This window comes from Gallus gallus, chromosome 1 (genome assembly GCF_016699485.2).
Source record: "Gallus gallus isolate bGalGal1 chromosome 1, bGalGal1.mat.broiler.GRCg7b, whole genome shotgun sequence".
NCBI lineage: Eukaryota > Metazoa > Chordata > Aves > Galliformes > Phasianidae > Gallus > Gallus gallus.
This window is the reverse complement of record NC_052532.1, coordinates 132,725,203-132,738,785: the sequence shown is the minus strand read 5'-3', so window position 1 is coordinate 132,738,785 and position 13,583 is coordinate 132,725,203. Positions and strand designations below refer to the sequence as shown.

The 13,583-nt window shown below is 36.3% G+C and overlaps 1 protein-coding gene across 5 annotated transcripts in view; it reads left to right on the top strand.

Annotated features, from left to right (window-relative positions):
• REV1 (REV1, DNA directed polymerase) overlaps positions 1–13,583 on the top strand; it is a 53,452-nt gene that overhangs the window by 11,640 nt on the left and 28,229 nt on the right. For 2 of the 5 annotated variants that reach the window (XM_040699117.2, XM_015277717.4), the window contains exons 2-7: positions 2,218–2,284; positions 2,982–3,114; positions 5,008–5,176; positions 7,434–7,583; positions 9,906–10,621; positions 12,401–12,508. In XM_040699117.2, the coding sequence (XP_040555051.1) occupies positions 2,228–2,284; positions 2,982–3,114; positions 5,008–5,176; positions 7,434–7,583; positions 9,906–10,621; positions 12,401–12,508 (1,333 nt within the window). In that variant the 5' untranslated portion in view covers positions 2,218–2,227. 5 annotated transcript variants of the gene reach the window in all.

The following is a 13,583-nucleotide window of genomic DNA, read 5'->3' as shown; positions in this document are numbered from 1 at the left end:
ACATATAGAAAACTAGGTTTCTCTAGCTTTGAGGACTCTAGGAAGACAACTTCTGAGCAATTCATACATTGTTTTTTTAACACACTAACCTAAAGGAGTTGTGTTTATCTAATTTTTAGTTAATCACAGCTATGTCCTAGTTTATGATTTTAGTTTGCTCCACTGATTGTGATGATCTGATCTATTGGCTTTTAGACTAGAGATCTTTCTTCCTCACCTCCCTCTGTCCTAAATAGGAGTTTCATGTTTCAGGGTTTCAGGAAAGTTTTCTCTCATGGAAAAGTTCTTTGGTTTAGTAGGCATTGGGTATTTTTGTTTCCATTTTACTGGTAGTGGAAGGACTTAGAGACTACCTCTTGCTTATTGAAACAGAGGTCAGGATAGCTAATGTTCTGATCAAGAACTCTGTGATTGAAATCAAGAACCTCTTTATAGACTACTGGTGACTTATGTGGGTCTTATACAGTCTCAACCAAATGCATTTGAGTTACAGTTTACATGAGTTGATGGAAAACCCACGAGAAACATAGGTACCTTGAGAGGAAATTTGACATAATGGGGAGAGATGGCTTTGTTTTGGTTGTTGATGTAGAGCTAATCTCCTTGACAAATGATTAATCTTGATAATTATATACATGTGTGTAGGTTATGTATCAAATTACAGCAAACACAAGAAGACTAGAACCAGGTGCTTCGTGATTTTCCTGCATTTGCAGAGATGCTGAAACACACTACTGAAGTGTGTTATACTTGCTTTGACTCTTCAATTCTGTTGGTACCTAATTTAGCATGTTCACAATATTACATGAAAATGATGCTATTTCTGAAAACCTGCCTGCAGCTGATTCTTTTTTTCTGCAGTGAGACATGCCTGCAGTCCAGGGGGATTTAACTGGATTTCAGAGTATGCCTGCTTGGTAACTTGAGAACAAAAGGGACTTAAGAGAAGGCTGCAATTCAACTTTTATTTCCTATGAAAAACTTGGCTAATATTTTAATGTGGTAAATGAGGCGGTCTCCAGAACAGTGCCTGCTGGTGTCTGGAGAGGTAAATGACCAAAGTGGGTAATTATTTCCATATACACCTGCATACACATTCTGGTAGGCTGAAGAGCAAGGGAGGATTCTGTGTTTCTCTACTGGGTGATTCTGTGCATAGTTCAAAGAGTCTCAAAAGCAGAAGAGGAAAAGATCAGTTGATTTCCTTTTATGTTATAAACTGCGTTGTCATGCATTTGTATGGGTTATAAAGAAATATTTACTAAAATAAAAGTGACTGGCTTAAATCTTAGTTTCAGAGTATACGAGGTCCTATTCCTATCATCATGCTTAGAGCTTGTAGCCCTAAAAGACAAAACAGTGTTTGTAGTTTGAGGACTAGTTAGAATAGAAAGTAAGAGATATAATATAGCAGCAGTGACCTCCTGATCAGACTGCACTGTTAATCAGTATTTTAAAATTGGTGTTACAGCAGCTGTGATCACTGTGGATCACTTGGGTACAGTGAGCAGTTGGCCACAGTCCAAAACATTTCTTTCTCTCCACCAGTTCTGTTGTAGCTCACTAATGGCTCATCTGGGGACACTGCTGTGTACAGCTCATGGTCTAGGGATAAGTGTATTACATAACTGAAAGCTGTAATTTGGCTGGCTAGGTTTATTTTTTAAAGAAACCTAGCTGTAGATTGTACTATATCATTTAAATAACTGACCTTCCCTTGGGAAAAAAAAAAAAACCTTTTTTTTTCTTTTATGTAATCCTGTTGCACTGGAACAACAAATGTTTGGACCTGTTATGGTTAGCTCTAAATCCATTGGTAAAATAATCCACTTTCATGCCAGGAGGTGTCTGCTTGCATCCCACCATATAGGTAATATTAAAAATGACAGAAAAGACTTCTTGTTTTGGGCAGTATTTTTCATGAATTGTAGCAGTGGTATTTGAGAACCTTCTATTTTTCATTGTTTATAGGAGAGGTATGATGAGCAAGTAGAGCTTAATCACAGTGGAAACTGAACTTTGTAAAGGCTTTTTTCTATAAGTTACTACAAAATTGACTATCTGGAATTGTATGCAATTTTTTAGTTTGTGTAAAATGCAACTCATATACTTCAATGCCTGGCCATTGTAATCTTTGTGATATTCCATAGAAGGCATCATTGAAATGTCACTGACAGTATTACTGAACGTCTAACTGTGCGTTTTTCTTTCATGCAGAAGCTTCAGTATGAGGCGAGGTGGATGGAGGAAACGGGCTGGCGAAGGCGATGGCTGGGGAGGATGGGTATGTTGAAAACCAAGTGCTTTTTATTTATTTATTTGCTTTTAAAAAGACAAATAGCATTATGGCTTAGAAGGTTTTACAATTTTGTTAAATATGCTGAAGGTGTGCTGTAAATTGAACTCTTTTGCTTCACTTGAAAAACGTAATTCTTAAAATTTCCTTTGAACATTAATCATGTGTTGAAATCTTAATTCATAGTCATCAACTGAAGTGACTTATTAATATATGCAAAACCTTGAATAGCTTTAGCCAGCGCTTAAAAACTAAACCAAGTCATTTTAAGAACACTTTTAGTAGTTACCACTACATTCTTTATTGCTGAACAAACATTATGAGCACTTTGGCTTAGCATCCAAACTCGCATCACTCCCTGATTTCTGTTTTTTTTTTCCTTCCATGAGAACTTTTTTAGAGATTGAATTTTTTTTTTCTTAGAGAATCAGAAAAAAGAAGTATGAAATAAGTCCTGGCATACTGGTAAAAAGATGCAGTTTATCTTGCAGATAAGAATTTAAAGTTGAGAATTTGGTGATTTTTGTTTGTAAAATGAATGTGTCTTTTGTTCGTCAGCAAAAATCAATTTGAGGGAATGTTGCATACTTTTCCAGCTTCCTGTAACTTGTTTGTTTTAGTCTGTAAGCATAAAATAGGACTGGCATAATGAATTTGTTTTCTTTGTTTTTAACTTAAAAACCAGGGAGGGTACATGTCAGCAAAGGTTAAGAAACTGGAGGATCAGTTCCGGTCAGATTCAGCCATACAACACCAGAGGGATGGGAATTCATCAAGTATCTTCAGTGGCGTCGCCATCTATGTCAATGGCTTTACAGGTGAAGCTTTTGGTTTTTAAGGATCTGTTCTGTCTTGTTGCAGTGTCTACTTACTATCCTAACTGGATTAAAGAAATGTGAAATATGATTGTTTGCAGCTAACTATGTAACAGTTATTGTGTGTCTTATTTTGTGTTTAACTTTCCTTTGTATTTCACAATAAAGGTTTTCTATATGAAATCACATTTACTTTCTGAATATAAATACTACTTTACTAAATCATTTACGTGAATGGTCACTGATAGAAATAGGAAATAATTTTTCTGCCTTTTACAAGTCTTCACTTACTATTTCACTTACTGAAAGTGACACCTAGGACTCTGAGTGGACAATACATTTGTTCAGCAGTTAATGTTTTTAAATCTCTTTAACTACCACTATACTCCTACAAATTCAAATGTTGCTCTTTCAAACTAATAATGGTTGCATTGGACACACAGCGTATTTGTTAAATTTACGTTTGGATGGATGTATAGGGATCTTCTTGCTCAGAGTGATGTAATACTTGAGACAGTGAACTCATCAATACTGGAAGAGCTAAGGTATGCGTTGCCTTTATCTGGTGGATTGACAAGTGTAATGCATGTTAACTGGAGTAAGATTTTTAATCTACCCTACTTATTTTCATATTTCTCCTGGGTTCCCTAAAGCAGCTTAATAACCTTTTTGAAACTTCCCAGAAGCCTTATTCAGGGACCTATGCCAAGAATGTTGTTACTGTTACATAACTGATGTGTGCAGCATCTGTGATAGGGAGCACGGCTAGTTTGAGCATGAGGCAGAGCTCTGATTCACACAGGCTGAAAAAGATTAAACTATTAATACAGCTGGATCAGATACTTAATACAGACAGTTTCTTTGTTGAAACTCCAGCGTTTACTTAGCATTCAGGGCAGTAGTTCCCGAATAGGGATCCACAAGATGGACGCTGTCAGACTGGAGGAGGAGAGGAGACTGAATGCTTTGAAGACCATGTGCTGTATCTTCAGTTAAGTTAGGTGGTTAAACTGTTTTGAGAGTTGACAGTAAACCTCTGGAGAGAATTGTGGCTTAATTATTTCAAAAATAAATTCATCCTTCCTTCCTGTTGATGGACTCTTTTGGTATCTTGTGCCTAATTTACCATTCAAAACATTGTACTTGTTAGAGCTCACCCAAACATCTTCATGCCAAGGTGACATTACTGCAGAGGTTTTTGAAAAGCTTTTTTCCTTTTTTTTTTCTGCTCCTTGCAAAATAATTATTCACACATTAAGTTGCTTTTTTTTTTTTAATCATGTAAGAAAGAATAGCTACTACAGTAGTTTGAGAGGATAAAAAATGTTAGAGGGAGTAAGAAGAGATGTTTGTAAGGTAGTCTCTGTTCCCCAGAGGAATTAAGGAATAGTCTGGTAAAGAAAAGCGGGTTAGCTACTTCAATGAGTCAGAAATTGTAGCACAGGAGTTCTTTGCTGTTGCTGAACCTTTTTGATATTAATTCTTTTCTGTTTTTTTCTGGATGTAAACTGCTCTCCCAAACTTTGATGAACATACTAGTTAATCTAATACTTGTTCTTTGTATTTTTTTGCAGTGAAATGTTCCTTTAGAAATAGTGAAGCATTGAATTCTCTTGAGGGTTTGTTTTTTTTCATGCTTCCTTCATACATACTGTGGAAATATCCTCAATAACAAGCAGAATGTTTGCATTTTGAATCAGTCTTTTTAGAAACACAGTCTTCTACATTTCTTCAGAAATGCATTTCTGATTTGGTCTTTGAAGAACATGCAGTGTTTTTTGGGAAAGAACAGCGCCTTGCACTCCTTCTGATCATGGCATTGTATTTCTCAGCTACCATTTTTTCTTAATGTATTTGCTGACACAAAGTAGGAATATTTGTTTTTAAATTTTATAGATCCCTCAGCTGATGAATTAAGACGGCTTATGATGTTGCATGGAGGTCAATACCATGTGTATTATTCCAGATCAAAAACAACGCACATCATTGCCACAAATCTGCCAAATGCCAAAATAAAAGAGTTGAAAGGAGAAAAGGTAGTTCGACCAGAGTGGATAGTGGAAAGGTAAGTTCAGGCCTGTTGCTTTTGGATTCCTTGGGGAAAGGGGTTGTGGGGCAGGGTTGAAATAATCTGGAAAAGTAGCTTTATAAAAGATTTTAGCAAATTACTTGCAACAGCTGAGTAAAAATACAGCTGTCGTGTTGAAGATTTGTTTCTCAGTGATTGCTCCTTAAGAAACTTTACTAAGAACATTCAGAAAATGTCAGGCCTAGAACAAAACTGAACGTTATCCTGTTCATTCTAATTTCACATTCAGTCAGTGGACTAGTTCTCAGTTATTTTAAATAAATACCTGGTAATGTTTCTTAATTAACCTCTTGCCTTGTGTTTCACATGAGTTTCATCTAATCTGTAAATAAGGAAGAATGTCAATTTAAAAGCATTTTTGTAAAATTGAAATGATTCTACCTTAAGATCTATCGTATTATGACTTGTAAAAACAAAACTAAACCCAAGGTTTTTTATCCAAATAACACATCTTTTGGTTCCTCCACTCACTGAAATACATAAGATCAACTGAAGTTATCCTGAGGTTCTTAACAAACTTCATTAATTTCAACAAAATCAAATGCAGAGTCTTGCATCTGAAACAGAATTTACTTTGTGTGGCTGGACAGGGTAGGAACTGACTGGCTAGGAGGCAGCTTTGTAAAAGGACTGAAGGGTCTACAGTGAGGCAGCAGTTGTGTCGACCCTTGGTGTCCTCAAAGAGTTAGCTCTGGTTTGAGTACGATTTGGACTGGAGACCTGCAGAGATCCTTTCCAAACTAATTTTTATAACAGCAGACTGTATATTGATCTAGTGGAGGAGTTACTCCAGTAGCTAAGATCTTAGCATTACAAAAAAATCTTAAATAAATGCTTTTTTCTTTTTCTGATGAGTTTGAAATTACTGTAATGACTTTGAGATACTATGTGGATGGTTATGAAAGTTCAGTGTGATACAAGAAACGTTATAAGCACTCATATTAGCTTATTTGCTATATAAAACTTAGGAACTCTACCATGTTAGTTTCAGCTCTGGCAACACATAATGTAAATCACGTTCCTTTCTAAATGCAGTATACTAACATATCAAACAATATTGAAATGATATATTTGAGGGCTGTTTTTACAATCCCATTCCCATAAAAACCTTACCATGTCTTTTTGTATGTGCTAGCTAGCTTTAATTTGTCTAATTGAGTAATGTGGTCTCCCATTACATTCTTCTCTAATTGCCACAAGACAGCTCCACGTAAGGGATTCTGTTCCACTGTCGAACTCCCTTAGCAGTGTTACAGTTGAGCTAGTTAAAAAGCACACCTCTGGAAGAAAGTGTTCAGGTGTTGAAGAGCAGCAAAGAAGTTCATATGTCACTGAGCTAAATTCTCTTTAAAAATTTAAATCCAATTGTATCTTCAAAACTGAACACTAATATTCAGCTTCTTTGATATGAAAGAGGTTCCTCTGTTGTAAGAAGCTTTTGCATCTGTGACAGCGTGTGCAGTATGACAAGTTATACATGAAGGAGAGGTGGAGTATAGGCTTAGAAGGGTGTTATCTTTTTCCGCTAGCAACAGGCATTGGTATGGAGAGCTGAAATCATGCGATGATGTATCTTCGAGAGGATTCCACTTCAAAGTCCATGACTTTGATAAGCAATTTAGCAGTTATTGAAGTATAATTGCTATTTCAAAGGGGGGAAAAAAAAGGGAGATAGAGTGGAACATGTAGGACAGAACTGGAAAGAGCGTGGTGGATATTTGTGAAAGGTCTCTAGCTTTTTGTCAGTGCATTTTCTTACGTGAATTTTCTACATCTTATGTGAAGGTGTAATTACCATCTTGGAATGGAAGAAGTGGAAGCTGGCCTCTTCTAGGTTCTACCCAAATTTGCTGGGGATGCGTGTTACTCGCATTGTGCCAAGTTAAAGAATTCAGTCACTGTTGTTCATTTGGAATAACCTGGACCATACGTGGGATTACTGTTTTGACTGAGTGTTGTTCTTGAAATGAAATATTTGGGATTTCTGTGTATTACCTAGAGAAGCAGTTGTAGACAACTGACCAATACAACTGTGCAAATGTCTTTTTTAGTAACAATCACCACATTACAAATAACTTCTTTCTTCAATCCAATTTGTAGAGGGAAGAAGGTTTTGGAAGGGGCAGTAAGTATTCGTAGCAGAACATCAATGGTTATCATGAAAGTAACCACTTACTGTATGTTGCTTTTAAAATGCTTTTAGTAGTAACCTATTCCTTTTCTTCTGTTTCAGCATTAAAGCTGGGCGTCTCCTCTCGCACATTCCGTATCAGCTTTACACCAAGCAGTCAAGTGTTCAAAAAGGTCTCAGTTTTAATAGCATATGCAAACCTGAAGATGCCATGCCAGGTCCAAGCAATATAGCTAAAGATCTCAACAGGGTGTAAGTGTTTCTAATCTTATATGCTGATGTTAATCATTCACCCATAATGAACTAGCATTTATAACTAGATAGCATTTTTTTTAATTGATTTCCCTCTGTAGGAGGGAAACTTTGAGATACTGAAATTTAAAAGTGAGGTATAACTGTATAGTTACAGTATTCTTCAGCTTGGAGAAGATGAAACTGAGGAGATCACATTGTGGTCTGGAGCTTCCTTACGAGGGCAGTCAAGGGAGGGGCAGATGCTGATCTCTTCTCTCTGTTGATGATCACAGGACCTGAAAGAAAGGCATGGAGGTGTGTCAGCGGAGGGTCAGGTTGAGCATTAAGAAAAAGCCAGGCATTGGAGCAAGCTCCCTGGGGCGGTGATCATGGCCTCAAGTTGATGGAGTATAAGAAGTGTTTGGACACTGCTCTCAGACACAGGGTTGGAATTTTGGATGCTCCTCTATGGAGGCGGGAGTTGGACATAGTTATTCTTGTGGGTCCCTTCCAACTCAGGATATCTGATAATTCTGTGATCCTTTGAGGAGTTGAGGATGGAGCTACAATTACCTGAACTCCAAGGCTTGTCTCTAATCTTTGAGTGATACTTTCCTCGGTAGTGTGACCTGAGAGTCCAATTGGATACAGCGTGTCTGTGTGAAAGCAACAGGTGTAATTTAAAGGATTATGAGTGATAACACTGAGAAGTAGGTCTTTATTTCAAAAACAAAAAGCTGGTATGAAAATGGATTAAAAAATCCAATTATAACAGAAGGAATTACCTTAAAAGACTGCAAGAAGGGAACAGAATCAAAGGCTTCAGCAAAACTCTTGTAGAAGAATCGGGTGAAAAGCCTTTTACTTCGAACGATGTGTTTTGTAATGAAGTTGACCACTGCATCTTTTTCGAAAGCAGATGTTACATGTTTGTTGTTCAGAGACAAGAATTGTGGAATAGTTGAGGTTGAAAGGGACCTCCGGAGGTCATCACTTGCTCATATGCCCTTGCTCAAGCAGTGTCTGAGATACTGAACAAGATACTGTTATTTATTTGTAACAGTGATCTGTGTTCTTCTGTAGTCCACTGATATATTTAAAATCCATTTGTGTGTATTGCTGAGGAGACTTTACCATGAGAGAGATTTTATAGTTTCAGGGATAAATAAAGCCGGTGCCACAAAATGAATATCCTAAGCAGTATTTATTAGGCATATTTTAAACAGTGAGTGATACGATCACCGTCACCTCTTATTGTTGCATTGTTAGTGTTTTTTAAATGAGAGGTATATTCATACTTCCAAAAATACAAATTTAGTCTCAAGTTGTGACTTTAAAAGCCTGCCTTACCCAGTGGTACATAGTTTGTACCACTGGATATGCCACTTTCAAGAATGTAACTCTTCAAAACTGTTATGTTGAATGTAATTTATAATTGTGATAGTCTTACCCAAATTACCACAGTTAATTGGCTTTCTGATTTTACTGCTATACTGGATAATTAATTATTACTCATGTTGTTTTGTGACTGTACTTAAATTGGTAGCTTTGGGAATTGGGAGCGGTGGTTGTTTTTTTCCAGCAGACTTAGGGTATGTACAGCTTTTGAAAATTCTGTTTTTAATTCTACTTCAGATTGTTACATCATTAATTTTTTAAATAAAATCTTAGCCTTTACATCGTCTGAGTAGATGTAAATTGCTGGTGCACTTGTGGGAGGCTGTTTTGTTTTACACACTTAGATGTTGAGAAGTCATCTGTTCAGGTTTTCGTTGAAAGCCAAGAGTATGTTTGATTTACAGAGCTTGAACAATCTTTTCCCTGAGTAAAGATAAAATGAATCCAACACACTAAATCATTTGTTAAAAACAGAAGTTTTCTATGTGTACTTTTTTGGTAACTAGATGACAAAAATGGCATCTCTTTATAAAAAGATAATGATATTGCTGATGGTTGCATATTTCTGCACTACTATGCTATCCATGGCAGTGTAACAGTTCTGTTAATAAATAATTATTGCAGTTCCATTGGAGACAGATAATCAATTTAAAGCCTTGGAGATAGAAGTGCCCAGAATCCTGCTCGTATTAGAAAAGCTGTGTAAACTTCTGGTAACACTGCAGCAATAACAAAACAAATATGCACAGTCTGCCATATGGTATTTTGTCATATTCAGAAGACATAGCTCAGAATTTGAGATACTTGTCTTGAGACTGACTGTAAAAACTTTTCAGTTCTATACTGATAGCAGTTGGTAAGATAAATACTTGAAATGACCTGTAAATGTACCTTTTTAATAAAAGAAATGGTATTCAATTATCTATCACCTATCTGTTTCAGAAATCATATTAAACAGTGTGAGATGGAAAGTGAGATCACACCCAATGGAATAAGTAGCTGGAATGAAGAAGAGGAAGAAGACAGTGACGGGTTGGGATTTACAAAGCTGGACCAGATCCTTCCTGAAAGAAAACAAAATGGGATTCAATCTCACAAAGACAGCACTGCCATTTTTAATGGACACACACATAACACTTGTACCAGTGCCTTAAAGACACAGGATTGCTTGGTGCCCTCCAGCAACAGTGTTGCAAGTAGGTTCTCTCCAGGCCCTGTGCAGGAGGAGGGGAAACCTGAAAAAGGCATCGTTGACTTTAGAGACTGCACAATGCAGCAGTTGCAGCAAAGCAACAAAAATACAGACTTTTCGTGGAATCCACATAGGACTATGAGTAATTCATCCTCATCTTCATCTTTGCACAGTAATACTAAAATAAATGGTGCTCACCACTCCACTGTTCAGGGGCCTTCAAGCACAAAAAGCACTTCTGTACCTACTCCAAGCAAGGCAGCTTCCTTATCTGTGTCCAAACCTTCAGATTGTAGTTTTATTTCTGACTTTTATTCACGTTCAAGATTACATCATATATCAACATGGAAGTGTGAATTGACTGAGTTTGTCAACAGCCTGCAGAGAAAAAACAGCGGTGTCTTTCCAGGAAGGGAAAAATTAAAAAAATGGAAAGCAGGCAGGTCTGCACTTAAAACTGACACAGGTAGATACTTGTTTAAGAAGGTTTATTTTGAGAAGGTGCCTTATCTTTGTTCACATACTAAATGTCTACCAGAGACTAAGCAGGGTAATGTTCGATATTCACATTGCAGTCAGGCTATCTGGAAGAGCTTGGTGACTTTGATGCAGTGAAAACTAAAGGCTCTGCTACTTCTGTATTTATTTGTTAAATTGTGATCTAATGTGATGCACTGATCTGTGTTCATTTCTTTCTTGTAGAAATAATATCAAGACATATAGATTGATTGAGGGGGAAAAAATACATCTATCTAAATGCACAAGTCTGTAGTTGCCATGTGAAAAATCTTTAAAAAAAAAAATGCTGCTTATATGTAGTGCAGTGTGGAAAATTAAAAGATGAGTAACATTTGGAAATGAGTTAAAATCTAAATTTTCTGGTAGTAAGTTTTCTGTGTACCTCTGTGTCTGTTTAAAGAGTAGTTGTATCATATGGTAGTTCTGAACCTGGCTTGTGGAAGAGAAATGTTTTGTCATTATATTGCACACCAAGGGCCAAAATTAAAATATGTGTGTAATTTATGAGACAAAGTGTTGCACATAGAGATTAAGTATTTTGCATCTTTAGAAGCTCTAATTTATAGTCTAATCCAATTAAAAGGTTAATTCTGTTCTATTGACAAGATTCTGGCTCTGCTATGTTGTAAAAATACTCACTTGTAATCGCATGAAAACTTGCTTCCGATGATAAATTACCACATCCTAAAAATTTATTGTTAGATAAATTAACTGATTATATGTTTATCATAGCACACTCCAATTACAAAGCATGCTATCTTATAAGAATACCTTAATGCATACTATTTTCTGACAAAGTATGATATAAGCTAATGTATATTTACTTCGATTTGGCCTAGAGAATTCATCTAATTCACGTGAAGCAGCATCTTAAGGGCTAATTTGATTACTTGATTTGTAAATATGTCCTTCATAAGACAGTTGTTTGGTTGGTTTTTTTAGTAAGGAGCCCAAATGGTAAATTATTAAGAATGGGAAAGCACTTTTTTTTTAATTATTCAGCAGCTAGCACAGTTGTCAAGCAAAACAAATCAGTTTATATGTGAAGTGTTTTTCACTGTTGTGCATGGTTCACTCTGCTAGCTCTAGTCTCCTCTGCTTGGTCATCACCATGGACACACAGACATGAACATCTAGATTACTTGGCCCAAGTATTACTAGTATGTTAGCTACAGACTGAAAAACTTACACTGTTGTCTTGCTTATCTTCACATGTTTGCATGTGAGTGTAGTACAGCAACAACAAAATCCAGTTGCATGGAAGATTTAACACATCGTGGTGTATTTCATGAAGAGTCGAAGGTAATTCTTAGTGCAGCTGAACTTTTTTAAACTTTAGAACAATCTTCTGATTGATGAAGAAGAACGGGTAAAGTTCTCTGCTGCTGATTGAATACTATCATACTGCAGTTATGACTTTGTTTCCCCAACATATGCTAACCTTGTGTTGAGGGAATTTGTTATAGCGAGGTAAAAAGTCATTAATTAGGTGAAAATAAAATTGAAACTGTCAAATTGATGCATTGCTTAGGTTGTTTAGCTACTGTTTATGGTTACGTTTGTTTGAGAATTTAGGAAATGTATATGCTCTCTAGGTGAGAAGAAACAAAAGTCTTTATAACTGAAGGTAGTAAAATATTGATTATAGTCCTTGATGACTACTGTAATTAGTACCGAAGTGTATCAATTAGGGTTCAAGTTTTCTATTGGTGTATCTTCATATTAGGTAATGTGTCTGTTGCGAGCTCAGCCAAACCACAGAGCTGTATAATGCACGTGGATATGGATTGCTTCTTTGTGTCTGTGGCGATCCGAAATAGACCCGATCTCAAAGGTCAGTATTCAGTTCTAAATACTACAACTTACTAAGTTGAGACTTCTTAAACAAACAAAAAAGGCTGTACACTTAAAACATGACTTTGACATGTTAGTCTGTTTTTTGGCATCTTTATCTGATATTCAGACCACGCAACTTTTCATATTCATGTTTTCTCACATTCCAAACACACGTGAAAGAGAGAACTGGAATTCCCTTTACCGTTTGCTTTCAGTGTCTAAAAAAAATAAAATCTGGAGTAACTATTCTCATTCCTGTTGCACCTATCCAATTAGATCTACCATATCAGAAATTGGGGATCAAATTCTGTTTGCACTAAAAGTGGGTTTTGTTCACTCTGTTAAGAAAGAAAAAGGGAAGAAAAAAAAAGGATATTCAGTGGTTTTCCTAAAGCAGTCTAACGAGCATTGTTTAATCAGCATGGTGGAAACGTCAAGACTGAGTATTGTCTCTTTGCCTGAATCATTTTTTCAAGAGAAATTCACCTCTCCTTCCTCTTCCTATCTAAGTTTTTATTACCTGAATTATTGTTGGAGGATGAACAGTTTCGCTGGCATTCAGAAGTTGGAGTGTGTGATCATACATAAGACTTAGCAGCTTGGGTTGGTTTGTGTTGGCTTTTTTGGTTGTTTATTTTGGCGGGGTTGGGTTTGGTTTTGTTTTGGGTTTGTTGTTTTGTTTTGTTTTCAAATATAACATTCGGAAGTGGAAATACAAGCTGTTCTGTGTAATTGCTGAACATCATTGGTGCACAAATCTGAAGACTTGGTGCTGTGGTGGACATCTAGTAGTATCCATTATAGAGCTTGGGTAAGAAGAGTAAGCTGTATAATAACTTTTCTCTCTTCTCTCCAAAAGCAGGAGTAATAATGTTAAAGATAATTCTAGTATGTGTGCGTTTTTTTAAACTGAATATCCTGCCAATTTTAAAATGCCTTTGCTCAAATGTAAAGAACCTAGGACTTCCTGCAGAGATTTTTCTGCCTGTTCCACAGAAGTCTGCCAGAACTTTCAGTGCATACATTAGTTTGCTAAGAAAAATTACGAGTTGTTGATATTACCGAAGAGTCAA